The sequence below is a fragment of the Canis lupus genome, chromosome 4, assembly GCF_003254725.2.
Source record: "Canis lupus dingo isolate Sandy chromosome 4, ASM325472v2, whole genome shotgun sequence".
NCBI lineage: Eukaryota > Metazoa > Chordata > Mammalia > Carnivora > Canidae > Canis > Canis lupus.
In genome coordinates this window covers 59,894,262-59,916,975 of record NC_064246.1, presented here as the reverse complement: position 1 = coordinate 59,916,975, position 22,714 = coordinate 59,894,262, and the positions used below count along the sequence as shown (strand labels likewise).

General features: G+C 35.9%; 1 protein-coding gene across 11 annotated transcripts in view; it reads right to left on the bottom strand.

The window, feature by feature from the left end:
* Nucleotides 1-22,714, bottom strand: part of CSNK1A1 (casein kinase 1 alpha 1) — a 50,392-nt gene that overhangs the window by 10,044 nt on the left and 17,634 nt on the right. For 7 of the 11 annotated variants that reach the window (XR_003131090.3, XM_049109256.1, XM_025435146.3 and 4 more), the window contains exons 3-9: nt 16,374-16,500; nt 12,905-13,003; nt 10,392-10,475; nt 5,677-5,816; nt 4,545-4,623; nt 3,354-3,428; nt 383-489 (exon numbers count right to left, since the gene is read on the bottom strand). Coding sequence is in view for 9 of the 11 variants with exons in the window: in XM_049109256.1 (XP_048965213.1) it covers nt 383-489; nt 3,354-3,428; nt 4,545-4,623; nt 5,677-5,816; nt 10,392-10,475; nt 12,905-13,003; nt 16,374-16,500 (711 nt within the window). In the remaining 2 variants the exon portion in view is untranslated. The remainder of the gene's footprint in view (nt 1-382; nt 490-3,353; nt 3,429-4,544; nt 4,624-5,676; nt 5,817-10,391; nt 10,476-12,904; nt 13,004-16,373; nt 16,501-22,714) is intronic. The other 4 variants (XR_007410322.1, XM_035715611.2, XM_035715612.2 and 1 more) reach the window with 1 other exon arrangement.

The following is a 22,714-nucleotide window of genomic DNA, read 5'->3' as shown; positions in this document are numbered from 1 at the left end:
ACAATCATAGACCCCATAACTCTATTTTAATTGCTGTTAGTTTTGATATTAAGTAGGGTTCTGTAGCAAAGTTGGAAAATTTCAAGGTCCCCCAATAATCACTTCTGTATCTAATATGAATTGCAATTATCACGGAAAAGTTAGATTCTACTTTGAGTTTGAGTCAACTGTTTCTTATTCGAAACAAAAATAATTTCAGGTACATCTGCACCACAAATGGAAAGATGTCAAAAAAAAAACAAAACACCTCAGTTTCTTAAAATTTTATTCATAGGGTTTAAACTCATGTTAATTTTCCACTTGTCAGAACAGATGTGTTGGATGGATTTAACTCATTTCCCTCACTGGAATCTATAGTCTTAAAAACACCTTAAAAACTAACCTGAAAAGAATGCGGAATAGCTGCCTCAGATACATGTAATCCGGGGCTTCCTCAAAGCGTAGCCCACGACAATAGTTTAAGTACATGGCAAATTCTGCAGGAAACCCCTACAAGTTCAAGAGTTAAAACACAAAGAACAAAATTTAAGACAAAAAAAAAGTATCTAAATACAAGTAAAATTTGTTTTTGAGGAGTGTTTCACTACTTGGCCATAAGATCAAGAACTAAACTTACTACAATATGACTTGGTATCCTCATAAATTTAACACAATTTCATCATTCTGACCACCTCATCATGTACATTTTGGAATACTGGCAAAGTAAACATGAATCCTTTCCCTACAGTATAATGTTCTTAAATAATTTGGATATCCCACTTATTATTTTTCAGTGTCTAATAATTCAATGGCAACACTGAACAAATGGAAGAATGGAGGCCAATACCCCTCCTCTGCCACAATAGAACAGTGAACTGGCACTTTCTCCCTGACTCTCAAATCACCTCTTTTTGGATAACTGTATACCTATATAAACAGAAAAGTAAAATCACTAAGAGTACAAACATACAAAGCAACCACTGTTGTGATACAAATCAATCCAATGCTTTATCCTAGGAACAGACTGGGTTTGCCTTTTCTTTTTTCCATAACTGTGATGATATAACATACATAACATACTGTTTTTCCACTAACATTTTATTGCAATTATCATTCTGTTATTTCCAACCTGTTCATAAGCTTCTGAATGGCTGCATAATATCCACACCAGTGAATACATCATAATTAACTTGTTCCCTATAACTACACATTTAGGTATTAACATTTTCATAAACAATACTAATAAGTACATCTGTGGCCATAAACTTTTTCCATGCTCAGTTTCTTAGGAAAGATTCTCAAAAATGTATAGAAAACATCTTTAAGGGACGCCTGGGTGGCTCAGCGGTTGAGCATCTGCCTTTGGCTCAGGGCGTGATCCCAGAGTCCCAAGATTGAGTCCCACATTGGGCTTCCGGCATGAAGCCTGCTTCTCCCTCTACCTGTGTCTCTGCCTCTCTCTTCGTATCTCTCTCACAAATAAATAGTATCTTAAAAAAAAAAAAAAACATCTTTAAGCCTATAGCTATTTATCACCAAAAAGATTTTGCCACCAGGAATGTAGAAATGCAAATTAAAACAAAAATCCCCACACCTGCCTTGAGTATATGTGAATGTGAAATGTTTCTAAGTTAAAAGAGACCATCTCTTTCCACAACCTTCCAATTTTGAGAAACTTCTCCCCAGTGGGAGGTTAAGGTGAGATAGAATGGACATACTTGCAACATTTAATTTTATTGACTGTATTGATATAAACAGATTTCATTTTCATGTTACTTCACTGTTGAGGAGTGGACAGCTGAAACCTTTTAAGTGATAGATATATTGTACATTGTTTATCGAAACTCTTAACATGACTTTAAAATTTTTAATATACATTCATGTCTGTGTTAATGGTAAGCACCATATACCAAATAAACTTGCTTTTTACATGGATTTACAAATGGTGCTAAACCACCACAACTACAAGTCCAACAGTTTTCTTCATGCATTGCTACTTTATGAAAACAGGTAAAATCTTAAAAGAAAACTACCAATATTGTGTTAGATATGAATTAAGTAGTTACCAGTGGACCACAAGACTGAAAACAATCTCACTACTTTACAGCAATACTAACATTCTGTGTTCACTGTACCCTTGATCAATTATGTGTGGCCAATCCAGAACAACCTAGTTATTTCTAGATCAAAATTAGAGACAGCCCAGGAGCAGACAATGTAACCCTTTCTTTTCCTGTAAAAATGGCTGACTTTTCCAGTAAGCCAAATGCATCATCATGTTGCACAGATAAAGTAGTGTATAGAAAATGTTTTGCTTCCTGAAGTATACAGATTTTGGAGTTATTTGGGTGTACTATAATACATGAACATTTTATTCACTGACCTAAAATGTATTTTATAATTTAGAATAAATCCCAAAGAGTCTCAGAAAAGAATATAGTATCTCACCACTGACCCCAACCCTTCCTTTACTATAGATCTAGAGAAAGGAAAAGCAAAACTGTGGACAGGGAGACATAAAAACATTACCTCTCCCCCTTCCACAAAGTACTATTTCAACTCCACGTTGACTTTCTCCTTCTAACACCCAACTATATAAATTATATACTGTCTACTAATAATCTGAGTTATCCAATTGCCTCAAGATGACCATGTTCTTCCTATAAAGAGATCATGGTTATCCATCATGACAGAGCTATTTTTCCATTCTCAACTTATAGGCTTCTCAACAAAGTTTGAGATTTTAGGGGAATAAGCCTGACTCAAATTGTCATCTATATTGTTAAACACTGGCTATTTTGGATTGCTATGATCTGCCTTTGTTTTTCTACTCCTTGATGTCCCTGCCAACAGTTGATATCCTTTCTTTACTGGCACCAGTTTAGAGATAAAGAGAATTATTTCCTAATTTTGTCGCAAATTGATGAGGTTCCACTAGAAAATTTACCTGCCCTCTTCTTCTTTCTCAAAATTTTAACTGATTAATTATAGGGCCCAAACAAACCAGAAACACAAAACGTTTATTTAAAATGACTCATATGGGGGCACCTATCTAGCTCAGTTAAGCATCTGCCTTGGGCACAAGGTCATCATCCCAGATGAGTCCTGCATCTGGTTCCTTGCTCAGCAAGGAGTCTGCTTCTCCTTTTCCCTCTGCCCATCCCCTCATATGTGTATACTCTTTCTTAGATAAAATCTTAAAATAAAATGACCCATATGTTCAAGCCACTCTCAAAAATACTCAGAATTATCAAAATGAACATTTAAAATGATAAATAGCTAACTACCTAATGAGATGTTTAAGTTTCAGAGTTCTTGGATTATTATTGTATTAAAAAAAAAAAAAAGAAAAGCCATCATGCACACTTACTTACCTTACATAAAACTTCAACAGGAGTGGACATCTTCTTTTCACTAATCTTTTCATATTTTTGTTTTTTTGTTGCAGCCTGGGGAAAATAAGAATCAAACCAGATGACATATATAATACTACTGAGAAGAACCTTACTAGTTTAACCCACCAGACAGAAATGTAAACTTGCAATTCAAGAGAAATAATCCTAGAATAAAAGAGACACCAAAGTATAATACGCCAAAAATTCTCTCCTCTAAACAATTAGCTTTTTAGAGTTTTTAGCTGTTAGGAAAAGGTAAGTCTTAATAGGAATATGATTTAAGAAAAATGAGTGAAGTCAAATCTGAAAAGTTTTCATATTTAACACAAGGGCAAAAATATAAACAGAGCAATACCAAAATAAGGGTCCATCATTTAGTAACGTTAGTAAGTGAAGTCAAAATGTTTTTCCAATGTAAAAGTCATATTGGATAGAGCTATCCACATAAGCACTGACCAAATGGTCTAGTTCATAAATGCTCAATAAATACAAGGATCGTTTTCCTTAAAAGTATCAATAAAGTGGCAAAATAAACCATTAGAATTCCAGGACACAGTGAGTTATAATTAAGACACTCAAAAAAAAGTCAAGGTGATACTCCTAATTAATAGAAACAAATGTTAGGATAATTATACTAGATCAGCCAGTTTTACTACACAAAAAAAGTATACATTTTCAACATACTGGCAACACATCAAAATCAGAAAGTCTCCAGCTTTAATTGGCCCATGTCAATTTCCATTCAGATTAAAGTTACTGGTTACTGATGGGTACCTGCTTACTGTCCCAGAGGAAATTGTTCTTCAGGCCTAACTATGGGATTCCATTAACTTAATTCTTGTTAAAATGATCAGATTTTATTTTTCCAATAAAAGGTAAAAATAAGCCTCATTTTTGAAAGGGAATCTTTTCTTCAACATGTATTTTTATTTTTTTTTATTATTATAAAGATTTTGTTTATTTATTCACAAGAGACAGACAGAGAGAGAGGCAGAGACATAGGCAGAGAGAGAAGCAGAGAAGAGGATCCCGTTGTGGGACTTGATCCTAGGACTCCAGGACCACACCCTGGGCTGAAAGCAGATGCTCAACTGCTGAGCCACCCAGGCATCCCTATGTATTTTTATTCTTAAAATGAAACAGAAAACTGTTAACAGAAGTCTCATTTACCTTTAGTCCTTGCCATGGCAGGCTGGTTCTATTAAAATACATCAAAACATATCCTAATGATTCCATGTCATCTCGGCGACTAGAAAAGAAAATTAATTTATGAGCTGGAATTATTATGGAAAACATAAAGAAAAAGTAAGCACACAAGTTTTCCTAAGTGAGGAGAAAGAGCCAATTTGGTGGTTTGTGAGAAAGGTGCTTAAAATAAAAGTTCATAATGAGTTGCATGTAAATAAAGTTTACTCACAGAATATAAAATTATTAAAAAATCTACAAAACAGTCGTGCAATTTAAATTCTAAAAAGCAAAAAGGATTTACCTAAACAACTTTCCAAATGACGTTAATGAAAATGAAAGAACAAAGTAGCAGGAGGTTATAAAAAATAACTTGAGGGATGATGAAATAAATCAATATTTTAAAGCTAATTAAACTTCTATATGAATATATTCACATACATACACTAAACATTTCTAAAGCTGAAAATTCTTCTCTTGAAGTTCCCTAACCTGGAAACATCATTTATCATTTCTATGCTTCTTTTAAGGAGCAAAAAGTGACTGACAAAAGATGAAGGGAAGACAAAAAGCCGGGGGGGGGGGGGGGGGGGGGGGACCTAGGAAAAAGCACAGAGATCATGACAATGTTTACCTTAAACCAGATCCTATTAATTTGTGTAGGAGTAAAAGAGAACATGAGATGGCCTACCAACCCCCCTTTTGGTCCATCAGGACTCAGACAACATTTTCCTTATAAGTAATACATTCTCCTCCAAAACTTAACTTCTATTGCTAAAATATAAAATGTCTAAGATTAGCTTTAAGAAAAAAAGTACTGTATTCAGCTGCAAAAAAATATAAACATCAAGATAAAACTGCATTTATGCTAACCTTTCCACCATGCAGTATTTTCTCCCTGAGAGGCAACCTTAAAACAAAGAAAACAAAAGGTCTCTCATTTAATTGGCTTCTCAGCTCTGACTAAAGCCAACAGGTAAAAGGATTAACAAGCGTCCTTCACATCCTCAGCCAAGAGACATAGTTAGGTATCATAAGAAATTAGCTAAAACATTTCAAAAACCCTTTAGTGACTTTTGCTATGGATCTGATAAATACATTCATTTTTCAAACTTACCTCTGTTCAATACCAAGATGTGCATTGATGCTAGCATATCGGGCAGTGCCAGTGAGATTTTTATCTTCTCTGTATGGTATGTGTTGCCTTGTCCTGTTGTCTCTGTACTTTTTGGCCAAACCAAAATCAATAAGGAATAACTTTAAAAGAAAATAAAGAAGATATTAGGTTTCCAACCTTGTTCAATTGAATTGCTTCCTATTCATTACACAGCATCTATACCATCTTGTTCAATTATATTAAAATAAAGTATCATAAGCAGAAAAGATAATGAACAAACTTAACATTCCAATAAGCTTCTACTAGTCCTCATCAATAAATCGAGTTAAAAAAAAATAGTTAAGTGGTTGATCCTTGTTAGCTGAACCAATTTCACAGGCCCAGTTTACTATATACTAAGGAGCCTGTCTTTAGTAAAGCAGTGAAGAAATATATACATGCTTGATAGCAGAGTTGACAAGTGTGCTGTGTGCCATGATGAAATCTGACATCCTGTTATTGTTGGTAAACAAGCATGAGGTTTCAAAAACTAAACTATCTGGAATTCTTCCATTTTACAAAGGCCATTCTTCATCAGTATGCCAACAGAATGTTCATTATCTAAAATAAGACAACTCTGAAAGTTTGATATTGACAACAAAACCAAGATTTTAATGAAAAAATAAGGATTTTTTTTAAAAAGCATGCATTACAGTCTATTACTTCCCACTGACATTTATCCACATATCAGGTTAAACTACTGGGAAATACAAGTTGATCAAAAATCTTAAAAAAAAAAATTACTTAGTGTTTATTTACATCATGATAACACAACTAGCGGTTTAAAGGAGTTAAAAACCAGACTAGTATTTTAGAACAAAATAATGTTTAGTGTGGTCTTATTTGTATGGTACACAGAGAATAAAAATTCTTTTATAACGTAGCTAATTTTAAAAAGTAATTGGGGTTTATTCTCCATGATTAACACTTTAAAAGAAGGAACAGGGATCCCTGGGTGGCGCAGCGGTTTAGCGCCTGCCTTTGGCCCAGGGCGCGATCCTGGAGACCCGGGATCGAATCCCACGTCGGGTTCCCGGTGCATGGAGCCTGCTTCTCCCTCTGCCTATGTCTCTGCCTCTCTCTCTCTCTCTCTCTCTCTGTGACTATCATAAATAAATAAAAAATTTTAAAAATAAATAAATAAATAAATAAATAAATAAATAAATAAATAAATAAATAAAAGAAGGAACATACCCATTTCTGGCAAAAAAAAAAAAAAATCCAAAATATATTCATATTTACCTACCTACTAAAGCAAAATAAATAATCTTTACTTCAAATTTTAGTCTTGATCATAAACTCATTTATTTAAGTTATGTTTACAAAGATTATCCAACAAGGCAGGTCTTTGTGCCCCCACAGTACATACTATGTGCCCTAGATTTTTTTTTTTCCCCTAGTTATGCCTAAATTTTGTAGTTCTTTTCAAAAAGCAGATTTTGGATCCCTTCTGCTCACTTTATAATCTGTGACGTCCTGGGAAACACATTACCTAGCTTATTAGGGTCTGTTTAAGAATAAATAAAGTGACTGATTTAGGTGAAAAAAATCTGATCAAGCTCCTCTCTTAGGAGGATAAAAAACTTTTATAGAGAGAGGGGCATCTGGCTGGCTCAGTTGGTAGAGCATGAGGCTCTTGATGTCAGGACTGTGAGTACAAGTGTCATGTTGGGCACAGAGATTACCTAAATAAATAAATAAATCTAAAAAAAGAGAAAGAAAAAGAAAAACACATATCAGGCAGACTGTACCCTAGCCTTAACTGGACACTGGATGAGACACTAAGATTTGAATCTGTGTCACCAAGGTAACAATGAGATACTTATTTTGACCTAGCCTACCATTAAAGAATGAATATTAAATTTTTAGTAAAATTTAACTGGATGACAGCTCTCTAGTAAAATTAAATTCACTTCCTCAGCAATCACATTATTAAACGACTATGAGAAAGTCAGTCTTATAAAACACAAAGAGAAATAAAGCTCACACTCAAGGTTCTCTTGCTATGAAAATGGACTCAGTATACAAATATTAAAATGAGCAAACTACATTTTTGTTAAGCAAACCAAAAATTATGACTTAAGCTCTGCAGATTCACACTTAAAACAAGGCAAAAACAATCACAAAAGGATATCCAACTTTAATTTTAAATATTTTTAAAAATACCTTTAAGAATTCTGTGGGTTTTAAATAAAAGGTGATTAGGACATGACTCTCCTCTAAAGGATATTTTCTGGGATTGCTTCTTTTAATACTTCCAAATGGAGAAGACAGGAACTGACAAGAATATACCTGACAGTTTCATTCCTATTTTAGGTCTACATTCAGTAGAGCTCCATTTGCAACTATAATCAGACATTTTCTCACAACTTTTAAAAAGATTACTTTATAAAACTTCAGTGTTTACTAGATTCTTTCCTTCCACAACTCTAATGGATGAAATGTAGTTTATTAAGAAAACAAAATATATACAAACACTATCTTCTCAAACACGATCTCAAACTTTAATCTCAAAACAAAAAAATTACAAAGCAAATCAACTCTAAATTTTCTTTTCATATAAAAACTGAGAATGAGTCAGGGAAAATAATTTCACTGCTAAATGAAGTGTCTTCTTTTTTAAGAGCAAACAACTGAAAAGGAAAACTATGCAAAATTTAAAAAATCTCAATCTCTTGGTGGTTTCATCATCTTCTGGTACCTATCAAGCTGCTTTATAGTAGCCCTCTCTGCTTGGAATTTAAAAATGAATATAAACATAATGGATGTGTTTACATGACACCACAGAATACCAAGGATACAACCAAAGAGCCGCATATATGTAAAGGAAGAACCAAACCAGGAAAAGTCAATATTCAGTAAGTCATAAGATAATGTATTTTTTATAGATTTGCATATGCAAAAAGTCTAATGTCTTTGGTGGGTCAAGCTGTTTTTCTGTGGATTTGTATTTTGTGTTCCAAGTAAAATTTATGCCTGTGTTATAGAATGCAGCCTATTCTTCAAAGACATGTGGGAATGAGTTAATGTTGGAAATACCAGGGTAATTCCATCCAGCAGAGGTGCACTTTCCTCAGAAACACTACCACTAATTTTAGCTTTTAGTATATCTAGCAATTTTTCTCTTAAACAGGGGTCACATTTCCCTGCCCTTCCAAAAAATTCACAAGATCACTTTCCTCACAATTGAACTAACCTGTATGTAGAGAAAATAAACAATTCAATATAATTTTATGGAAATTACTAAATGATTATGCTATAAAATATAAATATGTGAATGAATGGATAAGCAAAAATTGGGCACTAGGTGCTTTGTAATGTGCCTAATTAACCCCCAACCTCTCCACCTGGCTCCTTCCAATTAAGAATTAGTCACAATTGTTATTTCTTTGTGAATAAATAGAAGTTTGAATTTCAGAAACCTATTTAATAGCAAAAGAAGATGGTCCCTAGAATAATGGTGGACAGTATGGAAAAGGATTAAACAATCACCCAGATGATGCATGTGGTATAAGGTATGGAACATACTTTTAAACTACAAAGTATGCTCATACACCAAATACAACTTTTCTCTTTTTGATTAGTCATGTCAATACTTGCTTCTCAGTATGTACTAAATTGACTGATCAAGATTCATTTATTTTCTCAAGAGCGTAACAAAGCTCGCTAACTTCTATGAAAGTTTAAAGAAAATGTGGAGTTCCACCTACATAAAAAGATTTTTTTAAGAAAATTATTGGGGTGTGGGGCAGCCCCGGTAGTGCAGCAGTTTAGCGCTGCCTGCAGCCTGGGTTATGATCCTGGAGACCTGGGATCGAGTCCCATGTCGGGCTTCCTGCACGGAGCCTGCTTCTTCCTCTGCCTGTGTCTCTGCCTCTCTCTCTCTCTCTCTCTCTGAATAAATAAATCTTAAAAAAAAAAAAAAAAAAGAAAAAAAAAAAGAAAATTATTGGGGTGTTTACTTAGCCTGCCAAACCCTAAATCATCAGATTATCATTCCTTTAATTGAACTCACATATTATTAATGGTAATTGTTTGTAAGTGCTTCAATGATGTTATTGTTATATTGTTAGACTGCAACGTTTCCTAGTTCAAGAGTATATAATGCTCTTTCAGCGTATTAAAAGCAATTTGGTTGAAGTTGGAGAATTCATAACTCTAGAAAATCAATTCTAGAAACACTAGATCTCATATCTAAACTACACTTACCTGAAGTTCACTAAGAAAGGGGAAGAGAGTTGAGGCAGAATATATTCATCATACATCACTAATGCAACAGAATTTAGATATGTTTCATGCATTAAAGTTCTGCAACTCCAAATACATCTTTAAAAACTAAACAGTCTTATCTCAAGTTTACCATTAGACAAAGAATTTCAATACTAGACCAACATATCATTTCCTCATGTGGATGTTAGAGATCTAAACATAATCCTGTTTTCATTTAGGTTTTCTCTAAACTTTACAAGCTTTAAGCATAAGCCACAAAAAAAAAAAAAAAATCTTAGTAATGTTATGTTTGCCAAGTATGTCTGAATAATGCCAACGTAAGAGATGCTTGAGCAAGATCTACATTCTCCAGAATTAAAACAAAACAAAAATAATCAAAATAAAACAATAAAAAAGAAAAGCACATGAATTTGGGATTGAGGTTGGAATAGGAGACAGTTTCAGACCTGGTTTAATCCTGAGAAAGATGGGTCCTGAGAAGTACTAACAGTCATGCTTCTTTTCCTCTTCCCCACTGGAGATTCTAAACACTAAACAGACAATAGAGGGTGGCAGTGCATCAAACAGTATTGCTTACATTGCAACAATGGCCGGCGCAGACAGGCAACACCGAGGCATTAGAGAAAGAACAGGGTAGCCAAATGCCATCCTTCTTCCACCAAGCACTGTAGCTTCTCAGTTTTCCAAATAAGAATCACATGCTCAAGAACATTTGAATTCTGGAAAATACTCAAGTTTTTAATGCCACTATATTGTGTCACTGCCTGAATCAGGGATAGCAATGGTGACATTTGGCTCTTTAATTTTTAAATAAAAAGAATGGGGAATTTGGCTCTGTAATATTTGGTATCACAATCTGCCCTTCCCCCAAAAAAGATTGTACAGGGGAAAAAAATCTTCAGTAAGGAAGAGGTAGAAGGCATTTAGTCACCTCAAAATTGTATTTCATAAGCATGCAGGGCTAATTACTGGAAGAGATGAACAAATTCACTAAGATTGGAGTGGTCACTCCTAAATATCAAATTCAGAACAATTTTCCAAATAAGAAATTTGACTTGAAAAAAAAAAAAAAAACCCTCAAAAGCCCCCCACTCTTTTCTCCCCATGAATAGAAAACTGCTAGAACAAGCTAACCAAAGAATCCAGTCTCATAAAACTGGCATTTTTCCAAACTACAATACAGAAAGAAAACACTAAAAACCAACTACATAAACAAAACACTAATCTAAAATGTTCAAGAACAACATTTAGAATTGGAATCTTAAAAGTTAAGTGAAACACTGCACTTCTACCCTAGGGTCTCTCTGAATCTGTATTAACAGCAATCTGCTCCATGATATATATTTTTTAATATCTCTAAAGAGGATACAACATATCCTAAAAAGGTTATCATCACGGGGCAAAATGGACACCTTAATACAACTATGTAATTAACAAGCTATTTTTAAAGGGGAGGAAGCAAAGAGGTATTATCTAGGTCATCATTTGATTTTAAGCCAAAAACCATGTACTGCAATGTTGACATGCAGAACACAGATCACAGGAGGATAATGGGTATTTAGCAGGAAGAAAATGGGGAAGGAGGGCTGAGAAATGGCCAAAGATCAGGGTCAAACTGACAAAGCTGCCCAAAAAATTAAGACCAGTAATTTCTTTTATCTTAATTAAATTACCAGGTTTTGCAGTAACAATTAAGAACCTGGATGCTTCAGAGAGAGAAGCTTTATAATATTTAAAAAAAAAAAAAAAAAAAAAAAAGGATGCATTTTGGGAATGGCAAGATAAGTTATATATAGATATACACACCTTTTGTTATTTAACATTTAACTTTCAACAAAAAATTTAATTCCCTAAAACTTGGTCAGACCAACAGTTATGTCTCACGCATTAACAAATAACACCAGTTCTAATGGTAATGGCTACAAGTTGGCATTCATACAGGCAAACAAAGGTAAACATGTATAGCCAGACCTAAAAACACCAAACATTTCCTAAAGATTTAATAAAACAAATGGGAATCTTCCTTCCAAAAACAAAACAAAACAAAAAAACAACAAAAACCAAAAAGCCCCAAGTTGTCCTGAAGTTGAGAATTTCTATCAGATCATCAGATCGTAACATGCTTAGTGCATTGCCAATGCTGCCTGTCTGCCCGAGCTCAACATTGAATCGATAAATAAAGCAATTCACTCAATAAAACTAATCATTGCAGAAAAAATTTCAACACAATTAGTTTCTAACTACAATCATGCGCCACTAGCTAAAACCCAATCACCCCGTATGTTCAACCATTCTGAGACCCCAAAGCATACTAATTTTGTTGTATGAACATTCATTTCACTTGACTATAATTTTCCTTTGAAAGGGGGAGGAAGGGTAGAGAATCCACCCAATGATGCACCCAAGTAAGAAACTGTCAACTACTTTTGAAGCAGGCCCAAAAGTTATCCTTTTGAATACACAAATCCAAGGACTGAAGAATTCTCATTATGATCATGCTCAGTCAGCAAATGTTAACGCCATGGTGACAGATGGGTCAGTGGTTCCCACGCTGGCACAAGCACATATATTACAAAAACCCACACTTCAGAGACAAAGGTTAAAATCTGATTTTAGCATTCAGGAAAAAAAGTATATGGGGTTTTTTATTTTTTGAATGAGTGAAAAATATATACAACTGTTGAATAATTAAGTAACATATGATTACATTTCATTATAAAGCCCTTGGGAATTTTTTTTCCCATATAAATAATTAACCTTGGTTGGGTTAAGTTGGGAGAAAATTTATTTCAAGTTACTAAGTTAATAGAGTTAGCTGATCATTCTTCTAGCACAAGCTTTTAAAACAATCATCAACAGCAAATGCAATTTTCTATGACTTTTAAAGACTGAAAGTTTACCAAAGCAATGCTTGGAGTTTTTACTCTTTGTTCTTTCATGCAAAGAACATTTGACTAACCTTATTACAGTGACGCCCAATACCCATTAGGAAGTTATCTGGTTTAATGTCTCTGTGTATAAAATTCTTTGTATGCACATATTCAATTCTACTGATCATCTGGAAAAAAAGAGGGGGTGAAAGATAATGTAATTTGAATTGTAATACAAGAAAGCAACACATTATGTCCCAATTATTTCAGTATCTCAGTCCTTCAAGATCACAGGTATATTTTAACAACTTCATTTAGAGTTCACAAAAAGATAGTGCCAGACAAAATTAAATGTAAACGGCAACCAGGCTCTCCATTTATCTCTAGATTGATGGATACTTAAACATAAACCTGCCTTATTCTTTGGCATGTTCTAGTATTAATGATTATAATAAACACAACATCTAACCTGGTAGGATGAATCGGTGTTTGCAATTTTTAAGTTACAAAGTAATCAATTTAGAATTTTCAGTTAGTAAGAGCTAAATCATTAACTTTCCACAACCAGCTCTGCACCCCCCCCCGCTCCCCCCCCCGGGTAACCCATGTTAGAACAGCTTGGCATTATCCATTTCCATGCTCTTATTCACACACATTCATGAAGTCAAGACACACATGTCGTTTTGGGAATGAGGATGTTGACCAATTGAAAGATATAAGGTGTTATTGTTTTAAACTGGAATAGAAGCATCCTACGCATTTTCTTCTTGTTTGCTTGTTTTTAACTAAACATTCCTGGAAGTTAGTAGCATATAACATAAACATAAAACATGGGACATACACATGCTGGGTTTCATTCCTTAGATGCTTTTTGTACTCTCCCATGTTTTTTCTCCACACAAAGCAATCATATTCAAAAACTGAATAGTAAGCCTATCATTCTAACAATCTTTTCTTAATTTCTTGGAAATTCTACCAAGTCAAATGGTATAGGTCTTAGCATTCTTTTTAATGGCCACAAATATTCTATGGTATAAATAAGTTTTCCCCAACCATTATTATTCCCACTGTCTTAACACTGTAAACAATAATGCTATTAACATATTTAAAAATTTATTTATTTATTTATGCATGAGAGACACACAGACAGAGGCAGAGACCCAGGCAGAGGGAGAAGCAGGCTCCATGCAGGCAGGGAGCCCCACACAGGACTCGGGGACTCCATCTCGGGTCTCCAGGATCACAACCCTGAGCCTAAGGCAGACGCTCAACCACTGAGCCACCCAGGCAGCCGGCTATTAACGTGTAAATCAAATGCTTCCTTACCTTAGTAGTGCTTTATTTCTATGGGCTATAAACCCCATACAATTGTAGAGAGTGGCTGGGTTGAAGCAGCTATCATTTTGATAGGTAGCACCAGACTATCTTTAAAATAGGCTCTAACTTTCATTTTCCAGCAGCACTTGAGAGTATTCTTTTTCCCACTAACCAACTTATTTTAGTTCTTTCTAAAATTTGCCAACATGATAGGTATTGACCTCACTTCTTTGCTAACACGTAGTTTAGAAGTCTGGTCATTTACTGTTTTGTAACTATCAATCCATACTCTGCCCATTATTCTTTTGGCTTGTCGTTTTCTTGTTAACTTTAAGAATTCTTTGCATATAACAATATTTTTATTGGGGCACCTGGGTGGCTCAGTGGTTGAGCGTTTGCCTTCGGCTCAGGGTGTGGTCCTGTGGTCATGTAATCAAGGCCCACATCAGGCTCCCTGCATGGAGCCCGCTTCTCCCTCTGCCTATGTCTCTGCTTCTCTGTGTGCCTCTCATGAATAAATAAATTAAATCTTAAAAAAACACACAAAATGTTTATCCTTGTTATGTAAATAACTTTAAATTTTAAAGCTGTCTTTTAACTATGGCATCACTTCTTCTTATCATTTCTAAAATAGTTTTGCCAAATTATCAAATATCTTTTCTGTAAGATAGTTAAGTATTTGAAAATGTTTTCAATATCCAAAGACAAGCGTATGTTCTTGCTCTTCTCAGTAGGATGTGTCAGGATTCTAATTTTCATTTGTCCCCATTTTCCCTAGAGCTTTTACTACCATACAAATTTTGAACTTTTGACAAGTACCTCTTGAAGCCAAATCTGTAATCTCTAGCTTAAACTATTTACGTTTTCAAGAAAGTAGATGTATATAATGTCCAAATAACACCTTTAGTTATAAGCAGCAACTTGTACTTTATTAAAGGAAGAAAACCAAAACATTTGTCTCACCTGATGTGCTTTTTGTCCAAGGCTAAGTGATACTGGATCATGGATTCATTGGGAAAAGGCGTGCCAGAAGATAATAAATGGCACAAACTACTTACCCTCAAGTAGTTATCTAGCATCTACAGAGCCCAGACTCAGCAGCTACCTCCTTAAGTCACTGCTTTATTGCAACCCCCCTCCTTCCCTGAAGTACATTTTTCCCGTTACCAGGGTACCCAATATACAGCCTTCTATCACAAAACCATGTACATATTTTTTTTATTTTTCTCTACATCTTTCTGTACCCTCCTAGATGAAAAGGGGACCAGAGTGTTTATTCTTATTTGCACCTTCCAGTGCTAAGTAATGCAGAAAGGCCCTCAATAAATGTTCACTTATGAATAACTATGTGTTACAGAACCTACAGAATATACCCTTTTGACTGGATTCACTCACTTGTTAGTTAACACATATTAGGAGGATCTTAACCTTTCAACATTGGAGTTCTTAATGTACCACAAATACAATGTAATTTGCTAATACTTGCTTGAGCCACTTAAGTTTTTTATGTTAATCATACTGGAAAATCGGGTGCTGATTACAGAGAATTAACACTATTTTCTAATTCTTTGAATTTGTACTTTTAAGAATTCTACCCCCCCCCCCAAAAAAAGGAATTCTACCTCAAATGCCAGTTTATCATCTCATTTTATTTTCACATCCAATCTAAATTTTAAAAGTCACTCTAGGGCAGCCTGGGTGGCTCAGTGGTTTAGCGCCGCCTTTGGTCCAGGGCGTGATCCTGGAGACCCGGGATCAGTCCCACATCGTCGGGATCCCTGCATGGAGCCTGCTTCTCCCTCTGCCTGTGTGTCTGTCTCTGCCTCTGTCTCTCTCTGTGTGTGTCTCTCATGAGTAAATATATAAAATCTTTAAAAAAAAATTTTTTTAAAATAAAAGTTACTCGCTACAGCATTTCTATATTTTGAGCCCTTTCTTCAAAAATCTTATAAAGAAACCTGTGTTCTTCACTAAAACAGACTCCATCTGATGAACAACTTGAAAACTACTAGTCTACAGGTGAGTAACAAATCAATATAATCCCTTTCTGTCCTTTGCCACAGGAAAACCTCTATTAAGTTGTATTAGAGTAGTATAACACTTGATGAGATCTACGATTTTTTTTTTTGGCTGAACATAAGGTTACATATTACAAAATGACACATACTCTGGTTTATAAAAATTTACATTACAGTTAATATTAGTATTCTCAAATTTTATTTTCATCAAAATTTCACATACCTGGTCAGCTAACATAAGTACAGTTTTCATTGTGAACCTTCTTGAACAGAAATTGAAGAGGTCTTCGAGACTGGGTCCAAGAAGATCCATGACTAGTACATTGTAGTCTTTTTCCTGACCATACCACCTAGCAAAATAAAGGGGGAAAAGGAGAGCTTTATGAAAAGGTGATTATCACTTAATATCACTAAAATTTTTAAATTCTTAAGATTTAATGTTAAGATAGTTTTCCTTATCTAGTTTTTTTCAAAGTTACCCCAGGGGCCCCTGGCTGACGTAATTCAGTGGAGCATGCCACTCTTGATCAAGGTTTTGAGTTCTAGCCCCACACTGGGTATACAGATTACTGAGAAAATAAAATCTTTAAAAATAAGTAAATAAATAAAGGTACCATATGTATTTTTTTTTTAACCTACATTTTAAGTAATCTCTACACCCAATGTGGGACTGGAACTCACAACCCCGAGATCAAAAGTGGCATGCTCCACTGAATGACCAGCCAGATATTCCCAGTTAGGTTTCATTTATGGTTAAGTTTTCCTCTATTCAGATGGTGAGTCCACTGACTGACTACACTGCTCAACCCAAAATAAGGGTAAGTAGAGTTTATTCTGTTAAGTGGCCCCACTGTATTAAGACAGAACTTGCACAGTGACCTTAATGCTCCTCTTACCAGAGCATGTGAATTCTATATCCATCTGTCACTGATTCCCATGATCTTTGGCAAGTTCCTTAATGTTAGCTGATGCTACTTCCTAACTGAAGAAATGGACACTATACCAGCCTTACAAAGCGAAGATCCCTTTTAACTCCTGTCCCATCACAAGTTATATGAATCAATAATTACTTTTTTTAAAAAAAGGAGTCACATTTTTGCTTAGATTACAGAAAATAACAAGTATTACCACAAAGATAACATGTGCTTTTTTTTTTTTTAAGATCTTTATTTATTTATTCATAGAGATGCAGAGAGAGACAGAGAGAAGCAGACTCCATACAGAGAGCCCGATGTGGGACTCATCCAGGGTCTCCAGGATCACGCCCTGGGCTGCAGGCGGCGCTAAACTGCTGCGCCACCGAGGCTGCCCATACATGTGCTTTTAACTGGAGCCCTGTTTTAATTATCCAATGCTTTATTACTATGGGTAAATACACTGTCCTCCCCAAACTCAAGAAATAGCTACATTTTAGAGATTCCAAGGACTGGGAATTACTATAATGATTTTAAGTTTTTCTGGTAAGGGCATTTTCCTAAATATAAGCACTACTGTTTATTTATTTTAAAGATTTTATTTATTTATTCATGAGAGACATACAGAGAGAGACATAGAGAGAGAGAGGCAGACACAGGCAGAGGGAGAAGCAAGAAGCCTGACGTGGGACTCGATCCCAGGTCTCCAGGATCACACCCTGGGCGGCAGGCGGCGCTAAACCACTGCACCACCAGGGCTGCCCAGCACTACCATTTAAATTTCAAACTTGGGTGGCTCAGAGGTTGAGCATGTGCCTTTGGCTCAGATGGTGATCCTGGAGTTCTGAATTGAGTCCCACATCGGGACTGCATGGAGCCTGCCTCTCCCTCAGCCAAGGTCTCTGCCTCTATCTCTCATGAATAAATAAATAAAATCTTTAAAAACAAACAAACAAACAAATAAATAAAATGAATTTCAAGTTTATCTAGATTCTACTTGAAAAGAAAATTGGCCAACAACAAAAAAAACTTTTTTAAAGAAAAAGTTACTTTAAAAGCCAGACTGGAGTAATTTCTTTTTAACTTCAATAAAAACTGATACCAAGATTTACCACTTTTTGACAAGTTTGTTTTAAAAATGTTCACAAGAGGGAAAATGGCTATACAAAAATCTGTGGCAATATCATTAACAAATCATTAGTCTAATGGGAAACTGTTTATTGCTATTTTTTAAACTTTGCTTTAATATGTTGTTTCATTGATAAGCCAGTTATTTAAAAAAAAAATCAAGATTAAATTTAAATGTATGTGGGGTGCCTGGGTGAGCAGTTGGTTAAGCAGCTGAGACTTTGGCTCAGGTCATGATCTTGGGGTCCTGGGACAGAGTCCTGCATTTGGCTCCCTGCACAGCAGGAGTCTACTTTCCTTTTCCCTCAAATAAATAAAATCTTTAAAAAAATTAGAGTATGTGGTGTTAAAAACTGGCATTTTTCCAGGAAATGCAAACTTAACTACCACATAGGTGGGTTCCATATTCAGACACAAGGAATACGCCCCCTAGAATCATGTTATGAGATAAAAGATCAAAAAGGAACTAGTATAAAAAGTTCACATACAGCATATCTGGGTGGCACAGTTAAGCATCAGACTCTTGGTTTCAGCTCAGGTCCTGGTCTCAGTGTTAGAAGCCCGCTTCAGGCTCCACATTCAGCGTGGAGTGTGCTTCAGATTCTCCCTCCTTCTCCCTTTGCGCCCTCTCACTGGTGCTCATTTTGTCTCTCTAAAGTTAATAAATAAATCTAAAAAAATTCACACTCCTTCCTATACTTCTGTTCCAACTGTTCTTGAGAATTACTTTGCAAACATGATAAATAATTGCTACCAAACACACAAAAAGGAATCAATTTTCACACCCAAATTTTGCAGAAAAAAGTAGCCTGATGGGAAAAGTTCTTTTTTTTTTTAAGTTTCTACTTAATCTTTCAGAGATCTTGCCCACTACCCTAAGCAACAGAAATGCCAATGGCAGAGTTAGTCTAGAACTTACTGTACCTAAACTGTATACAAAGCTGTTATTTTCCCTCTTCCAGCCTTTGTTTTCCATATAGGAATTCAACACCCTTCACATTCATTCAAACATTTACTTGAAAGAAAGACTCACAGTGGTGGGTTTCTGGGGCTGGAGGTAGGCACAGAAGGGATGGATAAATACATCAATAAATAATAATATTAAAAGGCAAATGATGAACCAAGTGAATAGGTAATAGAAATTCTTTCCTTTTTCCTGTTTATTTTTCCTCTTAACTGCAGAGGCAAATCTGTGCTACCAGCTGTCAAAACTTCAAAATCAGTCTTTGCCATTATAAATACCAATATTAAAAGTTTGTATCAATACTAAAAGTTATAGATTTTTAATATACATTTATCTAGGTTTTAAAGAAAAAGAAATGTTCTATACAAGAACACCAAATCCAGAAAGAGCTAAAGAAGTGAGAAGGCGGCACAAAGTCAAAGGTGAAAAGGGAAAGCAAAAACCAATTCTCCTCAGGCCATATGTCATCTCTACATGGACAAATTTCCATTGGATGTCTCACTAAGAAAACTACAACATTTGAGAAAATTTTACAACCATCTATCTAACCCAAATACAAACCTGAAATGTACAAGGCACAAATTTGTATTTCCTATCTTCATGCAATTACACAGGATTTCATGAAGCATTTTCTGAGAAGTCACCTGCAAAGTAGGCCTTTAACACAATACTCCCATAATAATTAGAAACTGGAAGGGGGATCACTGGGTGGCGCAGCGGTTTGGCGCCTGCCTTTGGCCCAGGGCGCGATCCTGGAGACCCGGGATCGAATCCCACGTCGGGCTCCTGGTGCATGGAGCCTGCTTCTCCCTCTGCCTATGTCTCTGCCTCTCTCTCTCTCTCTGTGTGACTATCATAAATAAATAAAAAATTAAAAAAAATAATAATAATTAGAAACTGGAAGGAATTAAATGAATTTCAGAAACACACTAAATAAAAGAATCAAGTTATTGGGCATCTTCCTCCCTACTTGTATAAGTGTGTTAAGACATATCTGCTATTCTCAATGTCAAAAAGATTAAATAGTCCATAAAAGGCAGCTAAGATAGAAATGTTGGGCAGCCCGGATGGCTCAGCGATTTAGCACCGCTTCAGCCCAGGGCCTGATCCTGGAGACCCAGGATCAGAGTCCCAGATCAGGCTCCCTGCATAGAGCCTGCTTCTTCTCCCCCTGCCTGTGTCTCGGCCTCTCACTCTCTGTCTCTCATGAATAAATAAATAAAATCTTCTAAATAAATAAATAAATAAATAAATAAAATGGAAATGTTGCAAAAGCACTTTTCTCCACAGAAAAACCATGCATTTCTAAATTAGGTTTTCCTGCTGTATAGAGACTGACACCAAAACTCCTTAAATCTAAGCGACAGGTGTTTCTATCTTTCCTACTTCCTTTTGGTCTCAAGGAATATATAGCTATTTCTCTAAAGTTAACACCTCACTCTCCCCATCTGTGATTTCTACCTCTCTAACTCATCCAGACATTAGTACACACAGATCAGGAGCCAGGAACAGTCTACTACTTATCCAGTTTTCTACCCTCACCTCCATGTTTTCCACTTCTATTCTTTTGTTTGTTTGTTTTTTGTTTTTATTTATTTATGATAGTCACACACACACACACACACAGAGGCAGAGACATAGGCAGAGGGAGAAGCAGGCTCCATGCACCGGGAGCCAGACGTGGGATTCGATCCCGGGTCTCCATGATCGCACCCTGGGCCAAAGGTAGGCGCTAAATGGCTGTGCCCCCCAGGGATCCCTCCACTTCTATTCTAAACAAGCTTCTAACTCTGCTTTAACCTCAAAGTCTTAATACCCAGACACCAAATAAATCTTAAGTAGCCTGTTCCACACTGGTCCCCCACTTCACAGAATTCCCATAACCCTATCAAATCCCTTGACAATACAATATCCAGGGCTCTGTCACTCTGTGGTGTTCCTGTCTTTATATCTAGTAGGATAGACCTTACTGTTTGTTTGAAATTGTCTTCACAGAATCTGGCTAATGAGCAAGCACTAATCTGATTCTCTGCGATCATTTAAGTTTGTAGACAATCTGAAACCAACCAAAAAAACTCCAATATTATCTTTAGACCTTTTTTATGTTGAGTATGGTATTTGTTGCTAGTAAGTATACCATGATAAAGTGATTGCACAATGTAGTTACTCAAATATCTATGATTAAAGAAAGAACTCTGGTTTGATTTGGATCTTAATTTTTTTTAAGATGTATTTATTTATTCATGAGAGACACAGACAGAGAGAGGCAGAGGGAGAAGCAGGCTCCTTGCAGGGAGCCTGATGAGGGACTCGATCCCAGATCCCGGTATCACAACCTGAGCCGAAAGCAGGAGCCCAACCAGGCGTCCTGGACCTTATTCTTACTAAGTTTCAAAACATGCAGAAAAATCAAGTAACTTAACAGATGAAACTTTAAAAAAAAGTGCATCTCAGGGATCCCTGGGTGGTGCAGCGGTTTAGCGCCTGCCTTTGGCCCAGGGCGCGATCCTAGAGACCTGGGATCGAATCCCACGTCGGGCTCCCATGCATGGAGCCTGCTTCTCCCTCTGCCCATGTCTCTGCCTCTCTCTCTCTCTCTCTGTGACTATCATAAATAAATAAAAAATTTTTTAAAAGTGCATCTCATTTTCCATTTACTTGTTTTAAATCAATGCTTTCAGACCTAGTGTTGCCTGACCTATCAAGGAAGTAGTAGGTTGAAGAATGAGTTTGAATTTATGTAACCATCATTATCTAGAGCATTAGAAAGCTATCTTTTTTTTTTTTTTTTTTTTAGAAAGCTATCTTAAGGTCTGAAGAAGATGCTAAGAGAAGGCAAGGTTCACTTCTTTGTTCTCATTTCCCTTCCTCTAAACCCATATTCCAAACTAAACCTTGTTAAAAAATTAAGACACATAAAAAACAGAAATGTTAGACAATACATGCACGAGTCATTAGGCCAACAAAAAGTGCTAAAAGAATTCAAGAAACCAAAAGATCAACAGTATTTACATTTGTCAAAGAAGTCTTGTGAAAATGGTCTGTTACCAGTCAGATGCTGACAAAGGGACAAACAAACCTCCCTATTTTGATAGGGAGATAGTAAAGGCATACTAGGCAGGGACAAAAATAAACCCCAGGCTCCTCTAAGAGTAAATTTAAGGTGGCTTATAATTCAGGGCTCTATTATAGACTCTTGAAAGCTATGCTAAAGAGCTTTAAATTCTATAAATAACTGGACCACAAAATCACATAATTAAATCAACATTTTAAGATTAGCCTTGACATCAATATGCAATGTAGAAATCGGGAAGTGGGAGGAAAGACAATGACACGGTGATCAATTAAAAGGTTAGAGCTGGAGGGGTGCCTAAATGGCACAGTCACTTGAGTGGCCGACTTAGGGCTCCGTGCTCAGTGCAGTCCGCTTGAGATTACCTCCCCCCCTAAATCAATCAGTCAATCAATCAATCAATCAATCAATCAATCTTGGGCAGCCCGAGTGGCTCAGCGGTTTAGTGCCGCCTTCAGTCCAGGGCCTGATCCTGGAAACCTGGG